Source organism: Podarcis bocagei (genome assembly GCF_964188305.1).
Source record: "Podarcis bocagei genome assembly, chromosome: 1".
NCBI classification, from domain to species: Eukaryota; Metazoa; Chordata; class Lepidosauria; order Squamata; family Lacertidae; genus Podarcis; species Podarcis bocagei.
This window is the reverse complement of record NC_138125.1, coordinates 72,956,349-72,983,908: the sequence shown is the minus strand read 5'-3', so window position 1 is coordinate 72,983,908 and position 27,560 is coordinate 72,956,349. Positions and strand designations below refer to the sequence as shown.

The window sequence follows — 27,560 nt, the reverse complement described above, 5'->3', positions numbered from 1 at the left end:
TTGCTGTATGTAGGTTTTATTTTATTTGTTTTTTATCTTATATTTTGGAAATGTACATCCAGTCCCCCCCCCTTTAATTTTTTTGGGCCCCCCAAGAGAGTGGGGCCCTACGTTATAGCTTGTTTAGCTTATACGTAAATCCGGCACTGGTACACGGCCTGGGAAAGAGGTCCACGGCCGAGATGGAGAGGAGCTGCATTTGACCCCTGGTACAGAAGTTCCCCATCCATGGCTTAGAAGGAAACGGGCGCCTGAAACCCGAAAGCCCTATCGCGGGGCCACTGAATGCCACGCAGTGTAACGGCCCCTCCGCCACTGGGGCGGACGCCGCCCACGTCCTGCTCCCAGCAGCGGATAGGAAAGCAGCCTCGGCCCTCGCAGGCTAGACTCCAACCCGGACACGGCGACCCGGCGTGAGGCGGAAGAGGCCGCGCTTCAGCTCCCCGCCTCCGGCGAACGCGCGTTTCGACGAGCGGCGGAGGAGGCGTGTCCCGTCCGGGCCGCCGTACTATCGATGTGGCCCTGCGCGCCGAGTGCTTCCACGTCAGCTGCAGGAGGCAGCGGCAGCGCCGGGAGGAGCCAGGAAGGCGGGGAGGACCCGCTACGGCCCGCTACCGAAGCGACGAGACGGCGGCCGCGCAGCGGGAACCGCGAACGAGGGGAAGCGACCCGGAGCCGCGGGAGGTTAGTAGCAGCGGGGCACCCGAGCGAGCGCGGAAAGGGATGCCGGGGAGGCGCGGAGCGTCGGGGCCCGCCGAGTTTCCTGAGGGGCTTCAGCGTCGCCGTGAGGCGGAGAAGGACCTTCCCTGCCGTCTCCAGCCTCCCGCCCTCACGGGAGGCTCGGGCGCCAAATCCCTCGACTGGGCCTAATGCCGAGCGGGCGTCGTCGCCGAGCCAAGATGGGGGGAGGCAGAGGGGATCTTTGTCACTCGGGGATCGGTCAGGAGCCTCAGGTCGCGAGTCTGGCTCTGCCTTCCCAGGGCGGAGGAGGCGGTGGGATTTTCCCATGGATTACACGGGCGCAAGAGAGGCGCGTCGTTGCTGCTGGGTCGGAGGGCGGCGACCCGGTTTCAGTTCTTTGCCAGGTAGCTTAGTCCGGAGATTAAAAAAAAACCGGGGGAACGGGAGAAGTTGAAAGTTTGATTTCAACTTGAAAAACGAGAATCTTGGCCCCGAAAGCTGTTTCGTTGGCTCTGGTGTGCAGAGGCGTCCTTCTTCCTAGGGTCAGTCAGGCATAGGCAAACTCGGCCCTCCCGATGTTTTGGGACTACAACTCCCATCATCCCTAGCCTACAAGGCCAGTGGTCAAGGATGATGGGGATTGTAGTCTCAAAACATCTGGAGGGCTGAGTTTGCCTATGCCTGGCTCAGATCAAGGACCTGCCCCTAGTCCAACATCCTGTTTCTCCTGGTATCCAGCTAGGTGCCTCTACAAACAGGACATGAGGGCACCAGCCCTCTCCTGTTGTGCTTTGCCAGGAGCTGGTGTTCAGTGGCACACTGCCCTTGAACATGGAGGTTCCATTTGGTGGCCATGGGTGAGAACTGCTGATTGACCTATCCATGTACATTTATGGAGTCGTGAGTTTCATAGAAGAGGGTCTGTGTTTCTTGGTTAAAATATGAGGACAATTTTCTACAATAACACGTTTGTGTGTTTGTTTTTAATTATCTGACCCAGTGATTTCACTTGAAGGAGTCATTTGTTTTTTCACCAATTGGTCACTCTGAGAAGTCCTTTCCTTTTAAAATTCTGAATCCACTAGCAGTCAATTTCACTGAGTGAGTCTTTGTTATAGGAAAAGGCGTAAAAATAAAAAAAAGTTTCCATTCTTTTTATGCCTTGCATAATCTTATAAGTCTCTGTCATATGCCACCCTATTAATTTCTTTTGTTTTTAAGTTAAAACCTAATCTTGTAGGGAAATTGCTTAAATTCCCTGATAGCCTTGTTTCCCCCTTTCTGCACCTTTTCTAGCTCTGTGAGGACCACTTTTCAAGTGGGTTGGTTGGGGGATGACCAGAACTGAACACAGTATTCTGGAGATGGCTACACTGTGGATTTATTGCACAGATCACTTCGTCATCAGTTCCTTGCCTAATAATTCCTAGCATGGAATTCTCCCTTACTGATGTGGTGCACATAATCAATGTTTTCATTAGCAGTTCACCATGATTTCATGCTCCCCTGTCTGGTTGCTTCCCATCAGTATATGCTGTATTGGTGTATATATGAATCTAGATTCCCCCCCTCCTAATGTATATCACCTTAAATCTATTTACACTAAATCTCATTTGCCATATTGTGCAAATGCATTCACTGCATTTGGAGAAGTTCTTTTGCTACACCTCAAAACTTGTTTGAGCTACCACCATGTGGAATCATTTGGTGTCAACTGCAAACTTGGCTACTTTTCCTGCTAGCCCTGGTCTCCAGATTGTTTATGAACAAACATCACAATACAGAACCTTGTGTTTTCATACTGCATTTCATTTTGAGAACAATCTGTACCTATCCTACACTTACTATTTTTGAAGGAACAGATAGGTAGCCGTGTTGGTCTGCCATAGTCAAAAAAAAAAAAAATCCTTCCTGTAGCACCTTAAAGACCAACTAAGTTAGTTCTTGGTATAAGCTTTCGTGTGCATGCACACTTCTTCAGATACCATCTGAAGAAGTATCTGAAGAAGTGTGCATGCACACGAAAGCTTATACCAAGAACTAACTTAGTTGGTCTTTAAGGTGCTACAGGAAGGAATTTTTATTTTTATTTTTGAAGGAGTTACCCATCCGCAAGGGTACCTTTTCTCCAATTCCATGACTGCTAAGTTTATTTATGAGCTTTTAGTGAGGGACTTTGTCAAAAGGTTGTTTTCCCAAAGTTTGACTCAATGAATAATATCTCAGTGCGCATGAACCCGTCAAAGGTTAAGCATGAATTTTATTCTAGCACTGAAATTTATAAAGCACTTTGTGCTTTATTTTGATGATACAGTATCCACTTATTTTAGTGACTATACAGCCAGCTATGTTTTCTTAGGACGTTATTGTGTATGTATTCTTTACTAGAAGGATTTGTAATAATGTAGTTAAGCGTCTGGAATGTCTAAATAACAATTGAGAACTGGATAACTGGATACTGTATATTGCTACTGCTTTTTTAAAAAACACTTTCTACTCAGATGTTCTATTGCATTTTGGCTCCAATCTCATACACACCTGGAAGTACATCCCTCTGAATCTAATGGGGCAGTATTACTGCTGAACAGACATATGAGACTGCAGCTTTGGTACATGTGAGCATTCAGATGAGGTTATTCTAGATTTGTAAATCAGCCCACAAAAGTTACTAGCCTCACCTGTATGGCATTCCTGGATTAATGTGGCCAGCAGGAGAGTTGTTAAATACAAGCAGGCATAGGCAAACTTGGCCCCCCAGATGTTTTGAGACTACAACTCCCATAATCCCTAGCTAACAGGACCAGTGGTCAGGGATGATGGGAGTTGTAATCCCAAAACATCTGGAGGGCTGAGTTTGCCTATGCCTGAATATAAGGCTGCACTGTTCCCCTTGAAATATGGTTGCATATATTTGCACATTTGTTGCATTATTTTCAATAGAGTACATTGTCCTGCAGCCCTCAGTCCAGTAGACAAAATACAGACTTGAAGATATTTGGGGATTTTTTATGACAACGCATGGACTACAGTAGAAGCATAGTTATCAATTAACTGCATTATTGGAATTCTTTTCCAGAGTTTGTGAGACATCTTTTTTAAAAATCTTGCATTGAGAGAACTTTGATAAAGAGACAAAATGACGGCTGCAGAAAATGTGTGCTATACATTAATCATTGTTCCAATGGACTCGGAGCCACCATCTGAAATGAGCTTAAAGAATGACTTGGGTATGTTATGCTTTCTGGACCATACTTTTATAGTTGTATGTGAAGTTATTTCAAATATTCTATTGCCTGTTCTGCTGCCGTGGCAATCAGAGAAGTGGTGGGAAAGAAAAAAATGAAATGAAAATATTTTAAACATTAAATGCTGTAAAACAGCCTTTAAAAAGTGAAATAAACTAATTTAAGCATATAGTAGCAGCTAAAATGGTTAACAGACCGCACATTAGTGTGAGGAAATACATATGGTCTCACGGGCAAAACATGGGAAGTGGAGTAAGCATGTTGCAGAGCAAACAGTGATGAATGACAAGTTAAATTTCAGTTCCTTCTGCACTCAGTTGCAGCTCTACTGAAAAAGTGGGAGTGCAGCAAAAGTGCAGGCATTGCTGAGTAAGTGCATGTGTGTTCTGTAGCATGCAACTCTAGTGCATTACAGCCACTGCATAGAGGAGCCACCATATGGGAACTTTTCAAGCATTATTTTGTGTGGTGGTTGTATGTAAGAATTTTGCCTAAATTGAATTGTCAGTAATGTGAGGCACATGTAAACCCAATAGTGTCTACCCAGAAATGCTTCCCCTTCTCCTTGTGTGTTCTTTTGGTTGGAGTCACCAAATTGTTGCCTTCCAGGTATTTTGGATCCTAGCTCCAGTCAGCACCAGCCAGCATGGGTCATACTGGCTAGGGCTTACATATGGAGGGCACCAGGTTGGCAAAGGCTACAGTTTACTATGCCAAAGTGTAGAAATCTCTATAGTGATTATCATGTAATAAAATGTAGCAGTAGCAGGATAAAGAACAAGAAATTCAGAGTGATAGTATGTAATGCAACAACATTTTAAAAATGTTCTGCTATCATAGTTTGTGGTTAATGTAACTTACGCAGCTTCTTTTGTCTAACAGAAAAAGGAGATGTGAAATCTAAGACAGAGGCCTTGAAGAAAGTAATCATAATGATTTTAAATGGTGAAAAGCTGCCAGGACTTTTGATGACTATTATTCGGTTTGTGCTGCCACTTCAGGACCACACCATCAAAAAACTGCTTTTAGTATTTTGGGAGATTGTTCCCAAGACCACTCCAGATGGTAGACTGTTGCAAGAAATGATCCTTGTTTGTGATGCCTACAGAAAGGTTAATATTTTATTAATTCTACTTGTAGCATAGAATCGTAATATGTAATCAACGTAATTTGTAATTAACCATACTAATGCTATAGCATATATCCAAATATCCTACTTTGTAAGTAGAATATGTTTTTGTCTTGTTCTTTTGGACCAAGATGTGGTTTTATTGTAAAAATGACTTTCAGTTTTGGATTATTTTTGCCTTTGTCCAGATTTAGTTGATTTTTATTTTGTCCAGATTTAGTAGACTTAGTTGATGTAAGGAAACCAGAATGCAATTGTACTTCGTTTCCAAATACATATATCATCTTGATTTTGATGTTTCAGGATCTTCAACATCCAAACGAGTTCATCAGAGGATCCACTCTCCGTTTCCTTTGCAAGCTTAAAGAAGCAGAATTACTGGAACCATTGATGCCAGCTATTCGTGCATGTCTGGAACATCGTCATAGCTATGTGCGGAGGAATGCAGTCCTTGCAATCTACACTATTTACAGGTAAATTTTGCAAATTTACTAAAGTCCCAGCTGTCAGACTAGGAACATAGCTATGCTGTATCTTTGGGCGGGGGGGGGGGGGTGACAACCTAAAATGATGCTCATCATTTTAACACTTCATATTTCCCCCTTCTTAATGCATTAAAGCTATTTAGTAATTATATAATGCTCAAATTATAAAATTAAGCTTGATCATCACCTGTTAAAAACACCGACTTAAAATCTTATTTCAATAAATGCTTGAAGAATTCATAATTTGTATCTGTTGTGGTTTTTATATTATTGTGGATTCTACATCCCAATTCAGTTGCTACTTCTAGCAGAGAAATATTTCTAAATACTTTTTGATTTGGTTTATTTTGCCTTCACTAAACTGTTCACACATGCTGCATGGGAGTGTTACTTGTGAAAGGACTTTATCAGTTTAGTGTGCGCTGAAATTAAATCAAGTATGGAACGTAGTCCTGTTTCTCTTATCGTAATGGATGAAATCTAGTGTTGCACCAATGAATGCAGTGTGATCTCTCCTCCTCCCTGTAGCTCTCAGCAGATTTTGGAGGAACACAGGAGGGAGGAGAGGAAGGGAAAGTAATGTTTGCATGAGTGGAAGTCCATTGCACAAGCGGGATGGCACAGTTGTCTTCCAATCTGTCCACAAGCCGCTTTACAAGTACACACAGAGCTAGGGGTATAGCACACTGGGTTCTGGTGAAAACAGTTAATGATCATAATTTTGATAGCTTTTTATGCTGGATGCTTGTGAGCCAGTCTACCATTGAAATTAATTAAGAAATGGCATTGAGCCATTGTGAGAAATAGGGAGCATTTAACTTCATTTTCAGAAATACTTACTTTAAGTTTACTTTTTGGTCCAAGCTAATGTAAACCAGGCTAAAATAAAATCATAAGACTTAACACAACTTTTCGTAGCTTGTTAAATAAACTGAGACTGCAATCCATGGAACTCTTTTCTATGTGGCTTTTTTCTTTGCAGCAGATTATAGTTTTGAAACTCTTCAAATTGGTTTGTCAAGCAGTGCATAAGGAAAAGTTTGAAACCATCGTGATTGTTAGGAGTTTGGTGCAAAGCCCATGAATTGCAGTCAAATTATAATTACAATGTTACAGATTTACCCTGTTAGTAGTCTTCTATATTTACAAGCTCACAGGAAAGGTAAATAATTGTAACCCTACAAAAATGGCATTGGATAAAAGAATTGAAAGAATTGGATCAGATAAAATAATTGAAGGAATTGAAAGAACTTTACCCATTTTGGGGTACCTTGCTGTTCTTTGAATATAAAGATTGAGTGCCGAACAATTGTTTTTTAACTTTTCTTCAAAAGGCTACAACATCTACATTTCGTATTAATCCAATTACATTATTGAGCGTTACATTTGTAATCTTTATCTCTGTTCTTTTAAAAGAAACTTTGAGCATCTTATACCTGATGCCCCTGAACTGATCCATGATTTTCTGGTGAATGAGAAAGATGCAAGTTGCAAAAGAAATGCCTTCATGATGCTTATTCATGCTGATCAGGTAAAAATAAATGTCCCCCCATCCTTCTTGGTTTTGAATTATTATTATTAATAATAATAATAATAATAATTTATTTGTACCCTTTCCATCTGGCTGGGTTTCCCCAGTCACTCTGGGTGGCTTCCAACAAAATATTAAAACACAATAGTCTTTCAAACATTAAAAGCTTCCCTAAACAGGGCTGCCTTCAGATGTCTTATAAAAGTCTGGTAGTTGTTTTTCTCTTTGACATCTGATGGGAGGGTGTTCCATAGGGTGGGTGCCACTACCGAGAAGGCATTGCCTGGTTCCCTGTAACCTCACTTCTCGCAGTGAGGAAACCTCCAGAAGGCCCTTGGTGATGGACCTCAGTGTCTGGGTAGAACAATGGGGGTGGAGGCGCTTCTTCAGGTATACTGGACCAAGGCCGTTTAGGGCTTTAAAGGTCAGCACCAACACTTTGAATTTGTGTTTTAATTTAAGTGGCATATCCCTGCCTTGCCTTCACTCAGCCAGCTCTATCACCCCAAGCTGTCTAAATGTTTCCTGCTTCATCAAACAACTGCACCCTTTCTTCCTTCCTTCCCCTTATGCTTGGAAACATCTCCCAGAATGCCTTTTGTGATGCCATCTCTCTCTTTTTCTTCAAATTCCTCTTCAAAACACAGGTTTTCAGTGATCCCTTTGGCACTGTCTCCTACTCCCAGTATGCCTAAGTATGTGTAACTTCAATATATGCATTATCTTCCAGGCCTGCCCAGCTCCATTTCCTTCTGTTGTCTCCCCTTTGTCTTTTTCTAGATTGTAAGCCTCTTGAGCCTATTATTTTATTAAAGTGTCATCCAAGTACAAAGATGGCAATATATAACTAAAAATAAAATTACATGCTGTAATTTGGCGTGTCCCTGGTAAACTGAAATAATATAAAATGTAAAAATGAATACATACTACTTGGATTATAATGAGAAATGGCAAAACTTAAATGTGAAAATTATTTTGTTTATTTCTGAAGGATCGTGCTTTGGATTACTTGAGTACCTGTATTGACCAAGTCCAGACATTTGGTGATATTCTACAACTCGTTATTGTGGAACTGATCTATAAGGTACAGAAAAGAAATAATTTCAGCTTTCATTGGGAAAGAAATTGTTTCTAAAAAATATAAAATGAGCCTCAGCTCGTTTGTTGCAAACGGTGGGAAAATGGAAGTTAAGGACTAACAAATGTGTTAATAACTGAGAGTTGTATCCAGCTAGGTTTTACTCTGAGTAGATCCATTGAAACTACTGAATCTAAGTTAGTCATGCCCATTCATTTCAGTAGGTCTACAATAGACCTTTACAACCTTTGCAGTTTTGGGTGCCAGATTCCACATCATCAGATGGAAAGATGATAGGCTGGATGCAAGTACAATCAGAAGGCACTTGACTGACACAATAGGATTCTATGATTTCTGGTAAAACTCATTTCCATCTGTAGTCACCCAGGCTGAATACAAGGGTCTCCCAACTCACAGAATCGACTTTTGGAAGCTGTAGCAAGGAGGAGAGGACAAAAAAGCAATGTTCCAAAATCAGTGTTATTGTAGTTTGTCAGATTCAAACTGGTGTATTTTTAGAAACAAATGTTGTTTGAATAAGACTTCTGTATCAGTGATATTCTTTATTTTGGTACTGCTAATGTTTGTATGGGTAGTATGTTTGTTCAGGTTTTCTCTGGTGTTTGACAACCAGTGTAGTAACAAGAGAACTAAGCAGTTGAGGGTGTTGTTGTTGTTGTTTAAAAGAGATAATCCATTCCTCCTTCAGCAAGAGAACATTGCTTCTGCATCTTTCATTTCCTAATCTAGGTTTGCCATGCTAATCCATCAGAAAGAGCTCGGTTTATTCGTTGTATCTACAATTTACTGCAATCGTCGAGCCCTGCAGTAAAATATGAAGCAGCAGGAACATTAGTTACACTTTCCAGTGCACCAACAGCAATCAAGGTACTGCAGCGTATTGTGACACATCAAAACATTTTTTAAGTGTCTTGGACATCAGTATACATTTGGTACTAAGGAATTTTAAGCCTTGTGAATTGGAACAGCAGGTAAAGTTTAGGAGTGTCTCACCAAGGTACTGCTTTATAGTATAGCATTGTATTTTGTATCCTGCCCACCCCCCAGAAATGGATGCAAAGATTGAGCCACATTTTGCACTTGAAATATACATACAATTGTTTTCTGAATGTGTACACCATATTTCATCCTGATGCCTAAAATTTAATGGAAAATATAGTGCCACAAATATCCATGCAAACTACCAGAGAATGTCAAACAGGCAAATCAATTCAAGTGCTCAGAATTGTTGTGCAGGCTTGCCCATTTTCCTTAGTTTGTAACATTTCCTGTTGATTTAGAAAAACATGTGTTCTTGCACTTAATTTGTTTGTCAACTTCTTTTCCTATATCACAAATTGGAATGTTTTAAGCATTTTCATTTTTTTTTAAACTGAAGGCAGCAGCTCAGTGCTATATTGACCTGATTATTAAAGAAAGTGACAACAATGTGAAGCTCATTGTGTTGGACCGCTTGATTGAACTCAAGGATCACCCAGCCCATGAAAGAGTACTGCAGGTAGGCATAGTTTTCTCAAATTCAAAGCTATACAACCAAATGTATGTTGTATATTAAAACTGTGTTATGCATTTTTTTGTTTTTTTATATCTTAATCCTCCCTGTGGTCCTTGGATGAAGGGTGGTATGGAGATTAAATAAATAAAGTAAAATATGAATAAATATAAACAGTGCATTGCACAGAAATGAAATAGCCCATTCTTACAAACAAAGTGTATTTTATTTCAGGATCTAGTAATGGACATACTAAGAGTTCTGAGTACACCAGACTTGGAAGTGCGCAAGAAGACCTTACAGTTGGCTCTCGATCTTGTATCTTCCAGAAATGTAGAAGAGGTAAAACACATGTTCCTTCCCCCCCACAGCTGAATCCTATACCTGTTAATGTTTGAGTAAAGTCTCTCTTATTTCAGCTTAGCTTACTTTTGAGTAACTACACAATACTTTAGCTTTAATCTTTTGACCTTTTTTAAAAAAATGTAATTGTTGTTTTGTGGTTTGCTTTTGTCTAGTTGGTGATTGTTTTGAAGAAAGAAGTAATTAAAACAAATAATGTGACAGAGCATGAAGATACTGATAAATACAGACAGTTGCTTGTTCGGACATTACATTCTTGTAGCGTTCGGTTCCCTGATATGGCTGCAAATGTCATTCCTGTGGTAAGCAACTCATTCAACATTTTGTTCCTGTTCCACAAATTTTGTTACACTTAAAAAAAAAATTAAAAATTTGTTACACTTAACTTGCAATAATTGTTTAATATTTAATAGTCTCTTACTTTCTCAGCTACTTTTCTTGTAGCCCTGATTGGTTCTCCCCCCATTTTTAAGTTTATTCTTGTTCCCAGTTTGTTGTTTTCTATTAGTTAAAGCACACACTTTATTATAAATTCTCATAATTTCGTTATGTGAGAAGAGGTTCTTATTTTTGTGGAATTGTAGTTGGAAGAACAAACTGTATTAGTGCCAGAAAGTAACAAGACAACATTGTAGATGTTTAAACAAGAAATTGTCATCTTTATTTTGAATTATAAAAGCTTCAGAACAACTTTATTGAGTCAGAAAGCACTGAGTTCCCTAGGATTTCTGGCCAAAGTTTACTAAAGTTTTTAGAAAGAATTCAATATAATGCTGTTCTGATAGTTCTGTCAGTGCAAGCAATATGGCTTGCCAGATGGAATTATCCCCCTTTTCTCCCACCATGTTGTTCCAAGGGTTCCCTGAGCCAGTTGCGTGGGGAGGAATTGGGGGGGGGAGCAGGAGCCCATTGCACAAGCAGACGTCTTTGCACAGGGCTTCTGCTGAAGGGACTCATTTGTTGAATATCACTCCATATGATATGGGCAGCTATTGGCCTCTATGCATGCAAAGCAGCTGTTAAATTGTACCTAACTGCCACCTTGTTCCGTGCGCTGTGTCTTACAGAAATAGTTGAGCCTAAAGCACTCTTGTACATGTACAGTCAATCCAAATCCTGTTAACTTCTAGTTCTTGATTTGGCTAATGGGGTGCTGATGTCTTTCAAGTTGTGTGACTTGTTCATTCTTATCCTAGTTGATGGAGTTCCTCAGTGATTATAATGAAGCTGCAGCTGCTGATGTCTTGGAGTTTGTGCGTGAAGCCATCCAGCGTTTTGATAATCTCAGACTACTTATTGTGGAGAAGATGCTGGAAGTGTTCCACTGTATTAAATCTGTCAAGTAAGTTTAACATATGCCTCAAGTAGACACTGCTCACCACCTGGATTTAAAGGTTTAGGTGCTTCTAAGTCAAGGGTTGGCAACCTAAGGCCCATGGGCTACAAGCAGCCCAGAGGGGTCGTTTAACTGGCCCACGAGCCGCCCGCTTGGCGAGTCCCCATGCGCTGCGCTAAACCAACACGGCACGGGGACTCGCTTCTGTGGCGCCAAAAATCACGTCTGCACAGACGCTGATGCCGGAAATCGTGGGCATGCGCGCTCGGGATCCAGCCCATGGAGGGATCTCCGCTGGAGTGAACCAGCCCAGGCGAGGTAAACCTTGCCGACCCCTGCTCTAAGTTGTTAAAATAGAAGTGAGTTAAGGAAACCGATGTGGGCACATATGACTTTGGCTAAAATTCTTAATTCATTTTATTGCCTTCAAATTTTGGTGTGCCTCTGAACAGATGTGAAAATAAATCGTATGTTTGCTACACTGCCAAAAAGGCAGCGTTCTTACTCTCACGAGACTTAGTTGTGTTGCCTTTAAAAAACTGAAGTGATTGGGCAATTAAATTAATCTGTTTCCATTACATACATCTGCAGCAGCATGTGATTTGTTTCTAAATGAATTATTGGGTGGGACTGACACATAACAAGCCGCATCAGTAGAAGCCTTGTGTGAGGAAGTCTGCTAGCACAACAGGGATTTTCTCCTCCTACTTCCACCATACCTCCCAACAGTGGCTTGGAGTGGGGGGCAGGAGAGTCCCCAGAAGAGCCCCCATGGACAGGGAGTACCATTCTATGTGGGAAGCTGCAATGCCTGTGCGGATGGAAATCTGTTCAAAATTTACCTTACTGATGCGGTCGTACCTTGGATCCCAAACACCCTGGAACTTGGACATTTTGTTGTTGTTTTTTTATAAAATTTTTATTGGTTTTTCAAATTTTTATAACAACACAACACCCACATAAAAGACAAAGACAAGAACACATACAATTTCAAATATCTTACTTTCTTAACCTTGGTCGTTGACTTCCCCCCACCCCACTTCCTGCATCCCACTTCCCATAGTTATATCAGCAAATTATTATTTTATCTTCTTACCATTTTAATATTACATCTTTTGTAAAAAATTAAGTTCTTTCCTAAGTTGGACTCGAAAGTCTCTTCCACCGATTTCCCATTTTTTATAAGACATAAAACATATTAACTAAGCCCCAATATCATAAGTGTTTTTTTAAAAATTCTATTTTCCCCTCCTCCCATCCCCGGTTTCCGTCCCTTCCCAAATACAGGTCCAAAATAACAGTTCTTAGCCTGGATTCCTCACATCCGAGGCCTTCAAATCTCTTTCAGTTCCTCTCCGCCGGTTTTGTTGGTAATCCTTCATGTTGGTCTTCGGATCTCGAAGGAGTTCTATCCCAGTCAGGCCAGATTTTCTTCCCACAAAAGCACTTGAGACCAACTGCTGCAAAATTTCCACCAACCCTTCATATTCCAAATCAGAATAGAGATGAAGATAAGAGTCAGAATGAAAATAAAGATGAAGGCCCCAGTCATATTTCTTCTTTCTTTTAAATTCTTGGGTTCCCAGTATTCCAGGGGCCTTCTCCTTCAGCTTGCGGATCTTTTGCAGATTTATACTCCACATAATCCAAGGGTCTTCTTGTTTATAATCCATTTGTCTGGGCTTCTGATTTGTACCTTCCATCTGTACTTTCTCCTGTACTTGTTTAGTCTCATTTCCTTCTTGCTTTATCTCTTTCCATTCGGCTGCAGATTTTTTCTCACTCAAGTCCTCCATACTTTCAGCAGAGCTGCTTGTTCCAGCAGTCAAGGTCATAAGTTGTTTATTCATAGCAAGGCTCTGCTCTTGTAGAATTCCCACAAGATGGAATGTTTTTTCTAGCTCAGCTAGTAAGTTTCCATCCACAGCCATTGTAATGTCTCAGGCTTCCCCCTAGGGGGAATCTAGTTACAATAACCTTTTCCCAACAATCCTTTTCCTCTTGATTTATTTCTTTGTATCCAAACACTTTGGTTAATTTATATCGATTTTAGTCCAGAGAGATCTTAGGTAGCAAACTCTTTCACTTTAAGTCACCCGTTTGACAGCTTTTGACAGCTGTCAAACTCCTTTCCTCTTCAACAGGCTGAGAAACAGGACTCTCCCGGGCCCGGGAGGGGGGATTACAAGCGGCAAAAGAAAAAGTTCTAAAACACCACTCTTACACTCCAGCTCCACACTTCTTTCATCCAATCGTGGAAGTTACTGTCTTTTTAAAACTCACCCCGAAAGGGTAGGTTCTCCAACTTAGTTTTCCTGCCGTTGCTTTAAATCGTCTGCAGGAGAGGGGGGTGCGGACTTCCCTTTAACGCATCCCCCGGTCGTACCAAATTTACGGATCGATATTTTAAAGTCCAGGTTCCAATCTACTCACGGGTTGCTTCTTTTTTGGGTCCAAATTTGAGGAAGAAAGTCAGCGCTCTTCAGCCATGGCACACGGCTCCGCTCCGCTGGGGTAGCGGTCTACTCCCAGCACCACGCCACTCTCCGTACCCTCTCCGCAGCCTTTAAAAAGGCTCTTCATGGGTCGGGGAGGGCACTTAAGGTGCCCACCGAGTCACCAGGTCCTCAGGCATCCGCGCCTGAGGTTTTTAAGGGTCCCCGCGTCGCCGTCGCGGCAAGACCCGTCCCCAGCAGAGCCGATTCCCTCCGGAGCTCGGAGGGAATCCGCCATTAGCTGTTCGCGCCAACCCGGAAGTCCCGACACTGCTGGAACTTGGACATTTTGGCTCCCGAACGCTACAAACCTGGAAGTGATTGTTCCAGTTTGTGAACGTTCTTTTGGAACCCGAACATCCGACAGGGCTTCTGCAGTTTCTGATTGGCTGCAGGAGCATCCTGCAGCCAATCAGAATCCACAATTTGGTTTTTGAAAGTTTTGGAAGTCGAACGGACTTCCGGAACGGATTCCGTTCAACTTCCAAGGTACGACTATACTTGGTAATCCTGCCTCTCAAATTTCAAAAGCAGCTTGGGTTGCTGGGAGAGAAACCTCATTAAGTTAATTGTTTTAGTACGTGTTTTCTCAGCATGCAGGGGAAGTGATATTAAAAGGCTACTCGTGCTGCAGTCCTGCTCACACGTTCATTGTGTTCAGTAGACCAGTGTAACTTAATTGTGAGTAAATATATATAGTTTTGTGCCAACATTTCATCTTCCTGGCCTTTCTGACAGCCCATTCACATGTCTTTTGTTTTCCCACTTCCTCTCACCTTCCTACCTCCTCCATGAGTGGATGCCTTCTGCCAGATAAAAGCCCTTGCATTCACAATAGTGTCCCGAAAGACAGGTGATTAGACTTTTGCCTTTGTTGGCAGTGGCTTATATCCCATGAGTTTTACTATTCCTGCAATATTTTTCTGCCACTGGGAAGTAAATCTAGAGTGGTAACTGAAAGAGTAAAGGATGGAGGAGGATGCTCTTCCACTCGTCTCCTTTACCTTTGGCAGTTCATATATCTGGTAAGCAGATCAATAGACAACTGAGCCTCTGCTAAGCAAATACTAATAATTTTTGTAGGCTACTTAATCCTTTTGAACCGGAATGACTGATGTGCCCATGAAATGTATGAGGGTGCAGTTTGAATTGATGATCTGTATAAAATTGCAAGGCTGGTTTATTTCTTTATTTGTGCTTTATAGAATTTATCGCGGAGCCCTCTGGATCCTTGGAGAATACTGTAGCACAAAGGAAGATATACAGAGCGTAATGACAGAAGTCCGTAGATCACTGGGAGAGGTAGGTGTCTGTATTGTTAATCAAAACACGTTTTTCTGTTTTTATACATTTCAGGGGGGAAATAAGCCTTTGAAAACCACAGGATTTTAAAATTGGTTACATTTGGTGGTTTCTTGAGGATGTACTGTACAAATGAAAAACAATACCATGCTAATACCAACTTGTAGTTTTTGCTGAACAAATTAATCAAAGATTAATCGTATTGAAATAATTCATCATTTCATTAATAGTTAATGGAACAGAGAGTACGTTAATGGAAAGAGAGAAGTTAATATATGGAGGTGCGTACAGGAGGAGATTGGTTAAGTTTATTTTCTTTGGGGCATCTGAGAGAATATAGCCCCATCTTCCAGGCTGAAGTTTATGCTGTTAATTTTTTTATCAGTCACATTGTTAATCTTTCAGATCCCAATAGTAGAATCTGAAATCAAGAAAGAAGCTGGTGAGATGAAGCCTGAGGAGGAAATTACTGTGGGTCCAGCCCAAAAACTGGTCACTGAAATGGGAACATATGCTACACAGAGTGCTCTTAGCAGTTCCAGACCTGCCAAAAAAGAAGAAGACAGGTGATTTGGCTTTTGCCTTTGTTAGTAGTGGATGATTTACAACTGGTGCTTTTGTGTGAGTGCAAGGGCTTTAGATCTGGCAGGAGGTGTCCACTCACGTAAGATGTGTGGAACTGATTTCCCCTGATTTCCCCATTAACTCCACAGCTGCCACTTCCAATTTTTTTAGATGGGAGATGGGGTCCAAGGAACTTTGCGGGGAGAGAGAACTGAAGGAAATCCCCACTACTTTTGTGCTTTGATGGTGCAACAGCACCAAGAGCACTAGTGGGATTTAAATATTTATATATATAAAGCTATTTTTAAAAATAAAGAAATCAATGTTTACATAAGTCTGCCAATATGATACATTTTATTTATGCAAAAATGTATACAGTGGTGCCTCGCAAGACGAAATTAATTCGTTCCGCAAGTTTTTTCTTCTTGCAAGTTTTTCGTCTTGCGAAGCACGGTTTCCCATAGGAATGCATTGAAAATCAATCAATGCGTTCCTATGGAAACCGCCTTCAGACCAGGTCCGGGGACAGTCTGTCCCCCGACCTCTTCTGAAGGCTGGGGGGGGGGGCAAGGGCTTTTCTTCCCACCGCCAGCCTTCAGAAGGCTGTTCTGAAGGCTGGTGGTGGGAAGAAAAGCCCTTCTCCCCGCCCCGCAAGCTCCGGGGACAGGAGCGCTTTGCTGCTGACCGCCAGCATTTTAAAAGCCCCCGCTGTCCCGGGGCAATTTTAAAATGCTGGCGGGCGGCAGCGAAGCCTCCGCTGTCCCGGGGCGATTTTAAAATGCTGGCGGGCGGCAGCGAAGGCTTCGCTGCCACCCGCCAGCATTTTAAGATCGCCCGGGACAGCGGAGAATTCTCCGCTGTCCCGGGAAGGCAGGCGGGGGGGAGCAAAGACTTTTGCCCCCCGCCGGCATTTTAAAAGAGGTCCCCGGAGATTTCCCTATGGGCTTTCTTCTTGCGAAGCAAGCCCATAGGGAAATTCGTCTTGCGGAACGACTCAAAAACGGAAAACTCTTTCGTCTTGCGAGTTTTTCGTTTTGCGAGGCGTTCGTCTTGCGAGGCACCACTGTACCTTGTTTCTCCCTTCCAGAAAGGAGTTGCTCGTAATGGCTTGCCAAATATGAAAATACGTATAAAAATAACAATAACCTGTCATTAGAACGCAGTTGCCAGTCTAAAGACGCCTTAAAGGGCAAGAACACAAAGAATCCAAATGATATATAATGTTTGATGCAATTCTTTCTGTCACTGTAATATCTCTAATCGTCTCAACATTCCAGTAATGACACTAGAACAGACTGCAGCAGTTATTGTCTGTGAATATTGGACAGAAGAGGGCAGTGTGCCTTTACTGCCATTTGGTCAGAGTATATTGTTTCAAGTTTTTAAGAAACAAAACTCAATACAAAATTCCTTGGAGATTTTTTCTCTCTCTTAGCAAGCAGCCAGGAGTTGGAAAGCACATCATTGGCAGGAGACACTGAGTTCAGACAGGATATCTGCACGTTGGCAGTGAGCCCTGCTGAGTCATTAGAGAGGAGAATCTTGTTGCTGCGGCCCAGGGCATAGACACAAAGCAAAGAGTTGTTTGCAGCTTGGGTAAAGCTGCTTACAAAAAAATAACCACCCTCCCCCCCCCAAAAAAAAACAGCCCACCAAGTACTTACAGTCCCAGCCCGTAATGTGGGGCGGAATTTTTATCCAACATGGAACATTATTGGCCGTTCTGCTCTTCTGTACGGAAGGAAAAAATTGAAAATGCATCATTTCATAAAATTAATTAGTAACTTAATAGATGAGTATGTATCAGTCAACCTGTGTGGCTCACTCCCCCCATCCCCCCCCCTTTTCTGTGTACTTGTGTATTTTGAAGGTTTATTATGGGTGCGATGATAGATAGTCTGTTACATCAGGTGCAACCAGTGTGGTGCCCGCCAGATGTTTTGGACTAAAAGTCACATCACCCCTGATCAGTGACCTTGCTGGTAGGGGCTGCTGGGAGTTGTAGTCCAACATCTTGAGGGCACCACAATAACTGAAGTCTGTCATATAAGCCACATGGCTAAGCAATATGTTGGGTGCTGTTTCCCTAAATTTCCAGATTGCCCTTTTCTCTTTTTTTGGTAGGCCTCCACTGAGAGGGTTTTTGCTGGATGGGGATTTCTTTGTCGCAGCCTCCCTCGCCACAACTCTGACCAAGATTGCGTTACGTTATGTGATGCTGGTTCAAGAAAAAAAGAAGCAAAATGTACGTTATATTTCTTTGAATTGTGCTTAAGGGATTCCTGCCTCTGAAACTTGGTGAGAGGACAGCCATCTCTCTTAGATACTTGAAGATCACACCTTTTGGGCAGTCTCTTTACACTCAAGGCACCTTCACTGCTTTTACAGCTTGCTTTGTCTGAAGGTGTACTACTTAGTTTCAAGCTAACAAATTGCTGCTATCAGCTTCAGATATAATCTGTTTCCCTCATTTTTGATTGGGTTTTGCATGTTATTTTTAAGAGGGAGTATTGAGTTTCTGGAATTCAAAAGGAAATGCACATCCTAATATTCTCCTCTTTTCCCCTCCGTCAGTCTTTTGTAGCTGAGGCGATGTTGCTCATGGCTACTATCCTCCATTTGGGAAAGTCATCTCTTCCCAAGAAACCAATAACGGATGATGACGTGGATCGGATTTCTCTCTGCCTGAAGGTCCTCTCAGAATGTTCCCCACTAATGAATGACATCTTCAACAAGGAGTGCAGGCAGTCCCTTTCTCACATGTTGTCTGCTAAGCTGGAAGAGGAGAAGCTCTCGCAGAAGGTGAGAGCTCAAAATTGCCCGTGTAACTGTAACGTTTTGTAGGCCTCTGACTCTTGACAAGAAGCCCAGGTAACAGAGAGTTGTTCCTTGTGGTGTATGTTATATCTCAACTCATCCCTATTCCTCTTTACCACAGAAAGAGTCTGAGAAGAGAAGTGTGACAGTTCAGCCAGATGATCCCATTTCCTTTATGCAACTCACTGCTAAAAATGAAATGAACTCAAAGGAAGATCAGTTTCAGCTGAGTCTTCTAGCAGCTATGGGGAACACACAAAGGAAAGAAGCTGCAGATCCACTGGCATCCAAGCTCAACAAGGTGATGTCAAATATCCGTTTTCCCAGGCAGTCCTTAGGACTGAAGCAAAAGAAATCCTTTCACTTTCCATGTTGTTGTTTTTTAATTATTAAAAAATGGGCATGATTCAGCTTTTGACTCCCATAATCGGAAGCCCGCACAAAGGCTTCCACTTCAGCCAACAGAGCCCCCAGTATACCCTTGGGGGGTTGTCAGGTGAACCTTCAGAATAGGGCACAGCTGAAATGCATGCCCTGGTGGAACAAACAACAAACTGCAGCACTGAATTAGTCCCATAATTACAATTGACACAGTGCTGGCATACTCTTGTCACTTTCCCCTGCAGCAAACCAATTAGGCAGTTAATGCTTCAGTTACCCTTACATTGGCATGTGATATTAGAAAACGTATTGGAAAGTCTTGTAAGTTGCATTCTTACAGCAGTTAGTCCTGTAGGGATTCTTGCTGCCTTTTTAAACAAGCAGAGGAAAGCCTTGAGACAAATCTGTGCAACTAGGGGGCCTTGCTGTGGTTGAAGAGAATGAAACAGACAAGATAAGTTGTTTTTACTGGGCAAAACACAGAAATGACATTAGTTCATTAGAGTGTCTTATTTAACATATCTCCCAAGTGTACAGTTTACAGAAAGATATGGATGCCAGAGAGGGTAGCTGTGTTCTGGTATTAATAATCGGAAATGGTTTGGGATGTGGAAGATCTTAAATCTCCTTATGGACCTAAATGGAAGAGAATAGTGTAAGGGAATAATGCAGTTTTCAGTAGTGATGCTTCATTTTCAATAATGTATGCCAGCTTTTTGTTAAGATGCTAACCGCACAATCCTATACCTCTCTGATCAGAAGTGAGTCACATTGAATTTCAACAGGGCTTCCTCCCATTTAAGTGAGGATAGGATTGCAGCCTAACTCTCTGTTTATGTTTGGCAGGTGACTCAGTTGACAGGATTCTCGGATCCAGTCTATGCAGAGGCGTATGTTCACGTCAACCAATATGATATTGTATTGGATGTGCTCGTGGTAAACCAGACCAGTGATACTTTGCAGAATTGCACACTAGAATTAGCTACATTAGGTAAACAATTATAGATATAACAATTATGTAAAATGCTTTACTGGTAATAGTTTTTCCCCTGGATAACTTCTATGTATCCTCTTTAAACAGGTGATCTGAAGCTTGTGGAAAAACCATCTCCTCTGACACTTGCTCCACATGATTTTGCCAATATTAAGGCTAATGTGAAAGTCGCTTCCACCGAGAATGGAATAATTTTTGGTAATATCGGTAAGTATTCTATATGATCTGCTATATATTTTGGAATATTGTTTGTCTGTCTGTCTCTTCTCTATTCATTTGGACACTTTTTAAGATACTGTGACCAAATTTTGCGTGGTGTTTTCTGAGATCAAGGAACATATTTTTGTCTTATGTTTGGATACAGCTGAACCCCATTTTGAATCAAGATGGTGGACCTTACCTTTCAAAGCCGCACTGATTCTTTGCTTAGAATTACTGAGCAATACTGAGTACAAATCTTGATAGTATACAGTAACTAAGAAGTCTTAAAAGTGTGTTGCTTTGATTCTATTTTATAAGAATGTGACTGTATTTATTTTACAAACATAGCTTTAGGAAAACGCTATTTTGAAAGACATGTCTCCATTCTGAATTGGAAGGAGTATGAGTTTCATTCAACCTTTAAATCTGTTGCAAGTTATGTAATGGTCTCCATTCTCCTAATCTCTCTCTCTTTTAGTGTATGATGTTTCTGGAGCAGCTAGTGACAGAAACTGTGTTGTCCTCAGTGACATCCATATTGACATCATGGATTACATCCAGCCTGCTACTTGTACTGATGCTGAGTTCCGTCAAATGTGGGCAGAATTTGAATGGGAAAACAAAGTGAGCTCTCACTACCCTTTATTTATCCACATTTTAAAATAGAATATTATTAAGAAACCATACAGGTGTGGGTGTGGGAGATATGCTTTGTTTGTTTTTGTCCCTTGGAAGCAGCTTTCTAGGGAACATATGCAGCTATTTGCAGGAGTGTAAGAGCCCAAGTATACATGCAGAACACCGCATGCCGGTCTTTGCATCTGAGCTACTGTACTGCTTTCAGAAAAAACTACCACTCTGGCTCAGGTGCACCTCCCATGGCAATACACTTTTTATTGGGCTGAAATTTGTTTCAAATATAGGCTTTTGAGTTGTGTAGGACCCTTTCAGATATACGGCAAATGTGTGCTGTTTCGTTTCGTTTGGTCACATTAAATAGAATAGGGTGTATTATCTCATCCTTCTGAACTTGTTATGAGGTAGAACAGCCCCTGTTTCCATGTTAGATTAACAGCCTTCCACATAGATCTTATCAGCCTTGAGTGAATTTAGCTTCTGTAGGTTCTTGGTACAATGATTGTCCTTGTATTTCTTTATTTTTCAAGGTCACTGTGAATACAAATATAATAGATCTGAATGAATATTTGCAACATATATTAAAGTCAACTAATATGAAGTGCCTTACTCCAGAAAAGGTAATACCTTTTGCTAATAAATTATAACTCTGATCTCAAATCACAAATAAACCCGCTTTCATTGAATTTAAATCTGTTCTGTTACCCAGATACATTGGCTTGGATCCTAACTTCCCTTCTGTGAGTGAATCGGGTTACATTCATGGAGTGGGGCTTTCCCTTTCCATCAGCAGCCCTCTCTAATCCCCCACCCCCTGGAGAATTTTCTTCCGAGGTTTGGGAGACATTTGGGTTATGTTGCTAAGAGCTACAAATGAAAGGACATTTGGCACAAATGGAAGAGCAACTTAGGATCCAAGCGATTATATGATTCTCTTTGTCTTTTGGGTTTAGAAACTGAAGGGTTTTTTTTAAGTGCAATTTAGCTCCGCATTGAGTCCATGCATTTATTATTATTGAATTATTATAATAATCACCATCTGCCTTGAATCCCTTATGGGGCGCAGGGTGTGTGTGTGTGCGCCTGTGAGTAAATATGTAGTTTAAGACGCTGTGTAGTGATGAGCTAATTTCAAAAAAGAAATAAAATGCCCTTGTAAAAGGTGTATAAAATATTGTCTTTCTAGGCACTTTCTGGTTACTGTGGCTTCATGGCAGCCAATCTGTATGCACGGTCCATATTCGGAGAAGATGCCCTTGCAAATGTCAGCATTGAAAAGCCCATTCATCTTGGGCCTGATGCTCCAGTCACCGGACACATAAGAATTCGTGCAAAAAGTCAGGTAATTATATTTTATATGTCTCCTCAAATAGTCAACTCCCAAACTGATGTTGCAAGTTTGAAATTTACAAATTAATATTATCTAATTGGTAATTGGGTTAATGTCTTTCTGTGTTAGGCTATCTAGGTAGAGTGGGCAACTGTGTCCTGGAATAGAGTTACAGATGAATTTCCAAGTAAACATTTGAGACATAAATCTCTATAATTAGCAGGAAGGTGTCTGAAATAGTTGGTTGTAAATGATGCTTTTCCAGGTGTGTGACAAATTCTTGGACCTGTAATACCATCACAGTCTACTGGAAAATGTGCTCGTGAAACTGAGGCGGATCTCAGAAGTGCAATGCAAGGAGCACCAGACTTGGCTGACATTCTAGTATGTATCCAGTCCCTTCATGGACATACTAGAATGTCAACAAAGTCCACTTCTAACAATGGCTCCTTGCACTGCACCAGAAGCTATTTTTGATAGAAACTGCATTTTCCAAAGAAAAAAGTTCCTATATGTCTCAACTATGTATGGAAGAAGCAGTGTCAGAGACAGAAGTGGCACTTTCTTGCCTCCAGCACATACTATTTAGTTCTGTGGGGGGTTAGTTTGAGTTTGAGCATCTTATTGCTAAGAAATCTCAGAATGAGATGAAACGCTCAAGATTGCATCCAAAACTTAGGCAAGCAGAAGGACACTTATGCAATAAAGTTTCCTCGCTGCAGTTCCCCATGCCACTGCCACCTCCCCTCAAAAAAAGAAAAGGGAAAAAAAGAGGTTTCTGCTGGGGAGTTGTGAAAATGAGGAAGGAATCCAGGAAAAAAAAGATAAAAGCAGTTTGCGGGAGGATTCACATGCATGTTGCAGGGATGGAGAACCCCTAGCCCTCCAGATGGTCCTGGACACCAATTCATTGTCTGTTCCAGGCAGAATGGCCAATGGGCAGAGCCGATGGGAGCAGTAGTCCAACATAGAAATCTGCCTTCTACTTAGGCTCAGTATTGGCAGTGGCTCCCCAGGGATTGAGGCAGGAGTCTCTCTGAGCCCCGCTTGGAGATGCTTCAGTACTGAGGTTTTCTGCATTCAAAGCAGATGCTCTTCCACCAAGCTCTCTTCCTTTTCCAAGGACCACGTCTTCCTGGGGAACACGGTTTCCCCATCTCTGCCTTAATGCATACAGTGGTATTAAAAGCAGTGATGGAAAGCTATCTGCCCACACTGCTTGATGAAAATGACCACCACAATAATTTTTTGTAGTATGCAAAATACGAGCCAGAATGGGATAGGAAACCTCTTTTCCAGAGCCAAGGGCTGTCTTCCCTTCTCACTTCAGGAGCAGAATAGAATATTGTATCAATATCACAAAGCTCTGCCCATCTCACTCTTCATGATGTTATAATGCCTGACATATAGGAGGGAATCTGCTGAATAATATGGTCCTTACTGAAAGGGAATGGAAATGTGGGTATTTGCTCTCAATCAAAATATAGGAATTGAATCATTACTGGGTACAGTGGTGCCTCACAAGACGAAATTAATCCGTTCCGCGAGTCTCTTCGTCTTGCGGTTTTTTCGTCTTGCGAAGCACGGCTATTAGCGGCTTAGCGGCGCTTAGCGGCTATTAACGGCTTAGCAGCTATTAACGGCTTAGCGGCTTTAAGAAAAAGGAAACAAACTTGCAAGACCTTTCGTCTTGCAAAGCAAGCCCATAGGGAAATTCGTCTTGCAGAACGACTAAAAAAACGGAAAACTCTTTCGTCTAGCGAGTTTTTCGTCTTGCGAGGCATTCGTCTTGCGGGGCACCACTGTATTTCTCCACTAAACTTGCCTTTGAGACCCCTTTTGCCCTCTCCTCCAGTATAGCTTCTCCATGTAACACATTCCTCCTTTAATTATGACACTCGCTGCTGCTGTCCTGGCAGTGTTTAATTTGTTGAAAGATTGAAGTAGCCAATGCTGATTTAGGTTTCCCTCTGTATCAAGGGTTGCCTGCGATATAGCTATGTCAGCATTCTATTAGAAAACAGACCTAACCTTAGAAACACTGCTTTGAACTGTAAATGACAGCTATTTCTGGTTGGATATATAAATAGAGAGAAAATTGTTTCTTTTGCATGTTAATAATTAATTTAGACATGTACCCATTAATCTCTCATCTCTTTTGCAGGGAATGGCTCTCAGTCTCGGTGACAAAATCAATCTCTCTCAGAAGAAAACTAATCTATAAATGTAAGATTCTTTTGATTATTTGCAGTTAAATGCTTGGAATTTCGCTTGTTGGATTCAGAACATCTTGTATTCTTCTATGTTCTTTGGTTGTAGAAGCTGATCTTCTTGTGCTGAATGCATTCCAGCAAATAATTTGTAGGTTTTACTTATCACTCCAAGATCATTGTTGATAAAACTCTAAATCTACATTTTCTCTCTCTCAAATGTCTAGAAGTAATGTTGTCTTCTCTATGTACTATTTCAAATAAAATAAACAAATTCTCTGCTAGTCTGGCTCTTCTGGTGTGTACTTTAATGTGCATTGTTTTTCTCAGAGATGGGGAATATTTTTTTGACCTGAGAACCATATTCCCTCTCAGGCAACCTTCCAGGAGCCACATGTCAGCAGTGCACTGGCCATGGTATGGCGGATATGTACTACAGTGGTGCCCCGCAAGACGAATGCCTCGCAAGACGGAAAACTCGCTAGACGAAAGAGTTTTCCGTTTTGGAGGTGCTTCGCAAAACAAATTTCCTATGGGCTTGCTTCGCAAGACGACAATGTCTTGTGAGTTCCTGCTGGTTTTTTCCCCTCCCCCCCCTTTTTCTAAGTCGCTAAGCCGCTTATCAGCTAATCCGCTAATCCGTCAATGGGCTTGCTTCGCAAGACGAAAAAACCGCTAGACGAAGAGAATCACAGAACGGATTCTTTTCGTCTTGCGAGGCACCACTGTATAGCCTCTCAGTTAACTAAAAAGTACTCAGAAGGCAAACATATTCTGGTATCTTAGAGTCCTAAGTGGTCCACACTGTAGTGAGCTTTCTTAAGTCAACAACGTGCTGTTATCAGATGTATGCAGCGAGCTGAGAAGGAACACATGAAAAGGGGGGGGGGGATGATCAAGATTGTTCCCTACTTAAGGGCAGTTGCTTCCTTCCTTCCTGGGACATGTTGGTTTACTGCTGCAATATCAAGCTGTGATCAGTGTAATTATTGGCTGCTGATAACAGAGACAGTAATTTGTGCAGAACTTTTTGGGCTCCACATGTTTTGAATTCAGTGTGCTGCCTTTGAGCAGAAAGAGGATGGAGGGGGCCAGCGCCACACAAGGTGCTAACAAGTTTAATGCAGCAGGTTTTGGGGACAACGGACTTAGTCCAAGCACTGCACCAGATTATTTGTTTTAATTGATTTTAAAATTGTCTTTTAAAATTGTTGTAGCCTGCTGAAGGGCAGGTAAGAAATTAATAAAAATCACCAACACTCTGCTTCAAAGCATCTTAATCTGGCTAATAGAAGCCTTGTACCCAGCATTGCATTCTAAGAAACAAAAAAATCCTGGGCAGTTTTGAAATCGGTACTTGAGGCCAAAATGTCAGTGTGGGGTATTTCTTTAGGTTCTTAATTCTAGGTGTACATTCCTTGAAGGTACTTCCTGTGCAGCCTTATCTGGTTCCCATTGGAATCTATGCCTTGTCTCAGTGTTAGGCTCTCATAACATTTTATCAGATCACTTCCAACATATTAAAAACAAACTGATAAACACTCTCCTGCAAGTGCATACCAGAAATACGTTGTGTTCCTCCAGATATGCCGGGACATCTCACATTATAGACAAGTGCACCTGGCTTTTTATGCTGCCACCTCCTTCCTAAGTGACAGCTCAGAATTTTCCTTTCCCCCGGTACTCTTCCTTACACATATTCTCACTTTGGAATGTTCGTGAGATCTTAAATACTAAAATGCAAACGTTGCCATAGGAACGTTGTCGCTTTTAGAAAGGATAATTATGATGTGTCGGAGTACCAAATAAATCTGTTCTGTCAGCAGGCTGGCATGAGGAACAGATGAAGGCATTCATCTGTGAGTCAGTAAGGTCCATTTATTTATGGAAACGAATGCATCAACAGTGTGAGATGTGATTTGTAATTTAAGGAAGGAATGAAGAATCGCCTCTGAACTAATCAGTGCCTTGCCACCTGTAGAGATGGGGGGGGGGGGACTCAGCAAGTGTTGTTGTTAAGGGTTCTTTGCAGGATCAAAGAACCCAATATGCCAGTAAAATAAAGAGAGGTGGAAGATTAGATAAGATACCTGGGTGTTGTTCATATTGATGTTTTCCGTTTCCAAATAATTGGCATCACCAGTGGTTATTAATTTTTGTTCTGTAACTTGAGAACAACTGTTCCGACTTGCTTGTTCTTGGTGAACTATACAGAAACTTTGCAAGTCTATTTATGTATTTATTGTTCAAAAGGTTTATGTTAAACTGCTTTATGTTTACAATCCTCCCCCAGAAAAAAAAACCCCAAGAGGTTGAATCCAGTGAAATGCTAACCTTTGAGAGCACCAGTTATAGGGTGGAATGCATTTCATGCCTGTCACCCCCAGTTGTTTTATTAAGGATGTCTAAGAATGGAATGGATCGCCGAAGAATTGATGCTTTTGAATTACGGTGTTGGAGGAGACTCTTGAGAGTCCCATGGACTGCAAGAAGATCAAACCTATCCATTGTGAAAGAAATCAGCCCTGAGTGCTCCCTGGAACGACAGATCCTGAAGCTGAGGCGCCAGTACTTTGGCCACCTCATGAGAAGAGAAGACTCCCTGAAAAAGACCCTGATGTTGGGAAAGATGGAGGGCACAAGGAGAAGGGGTCGACAGAGGACGAGCTGGGTGGACAGTGTTCTCGAAGCTACTAACGTGAGTTTGACCAAACTGTGGGAAGCAGTGGAAGACAGGAGTGCCTGGCGTGCTCTGGTCCATGGGGTCATGAAGAGTCGGATACGACTAAACAACAACAAAGAATGGAATCCTCCCTTTCATTGAGATTTATATGATAGCCCACAACACAAGGTTCACCATCTTGTTGGCCTGCTTCATCAAGAACGAGTCCTGCTTGATGAACCCAAAGGTCCATCTTCTCCAGGAATTTTTTTCCAACAACGGCCAATCAAATGACTCCAGGAAGCTCACAAAGAAGGCATGATGGCAATAACCCATTCTACTAGCTCAATATACCAGAGCTATCACATTGTATCATACATGGCATGAGGGTCTGTGAGCACAATTGTAATAAAAATATGCATTTGAGGGGCTTTTATCATTTTTGGCAATTTTAAATGGCTTAAGAACATAAAAGCAAGCTGTATTTTTATTAGGATTATGTTTACAGCTCTGCATACCCTACATGATGCAATACTAGCTCCTATGAAATTAGAATTTGGGGACTTTTAAAAGAGTGTCCAATATAAATGCCTGATTCCCACAAAGA

General features: G+C 41.7%; 1 protein-coding gene across 1 annotated transcript; it reads left to right on the top strand.

Moving 5' to 3' along the window:
- The first annotated feature begins 637 nt into the window (after positions 1 to 637).
- COPB1 (COPI coat complex subunit beta 1) lies at positions 638 to 24,575 on the top strand. Its single transcript, XM_081171798.1, has 22 exons — positions 638 to 684; positions 3,758 to 3,908; positions 4,809 to 5,038; positions 5,359 to 5,528; positions 6,957 to 7,071; positions 8,063 to 8,155; positions 8,900 to 9,037; positions 9,549 to 9,668; positions 9,897 to 10,004; positions 10,181 to 10,327; positions 11,222 to 11,367; positions 15,062 to 15,158; positions 15,564 to 15,724; positions 17,847 to 17,967; positions 18,297 to 18,524; positions 18,661 to 18,840; positions 19,767 to 19,911; positions 20,002 to 20,121; positions 20,594 to 20,739; positions 21,282 to 21,371; positions 21,938 to 22,093; positions 24,246 to 24,575. Exons 2-22 carry the CDS (start codon positions 3,818 to 3,820, stop codon positions 24,303 to 24,305), a joined length of 2,862 nt encoding a protein of 953 aa, XP_081027924.1. The 5' UTR covers positions 638 to 684; positions 3,758 to 3,817; the 3' UTR covers positions 24,306 to 24,575.
- Positions 24,576 to 27,560: the final 2,985 nt, after the last annotated feature.

What these genes read in the sequence shown, in the direction of transcription:
- COPB1 (XM_081171798.1), top strand. Translation starts at nt 3,818, where the DNA reads ATGACGGCTGCAGAAAATGTGTGCTATACATTAATCATTGTTCCAATG. An exon ending in TGCTTATTCATGCTGATCAG is followed by an intron (nt 7,072 to 8,062) that starts GTAAAAATAAAT and finishes TTATTTCTGAAG; the next exon opens with GATCGTGCTTTGGATTACTT. An exon ending in ACTAGAATTAGCTACATTAG is followed by an intron (nt 19,912 to 20,001) that starts GTAAACAATTAT and finishes CTCTTTAAACAG; the next exon opens with GTGATCTGAAGCTTGTGGAA.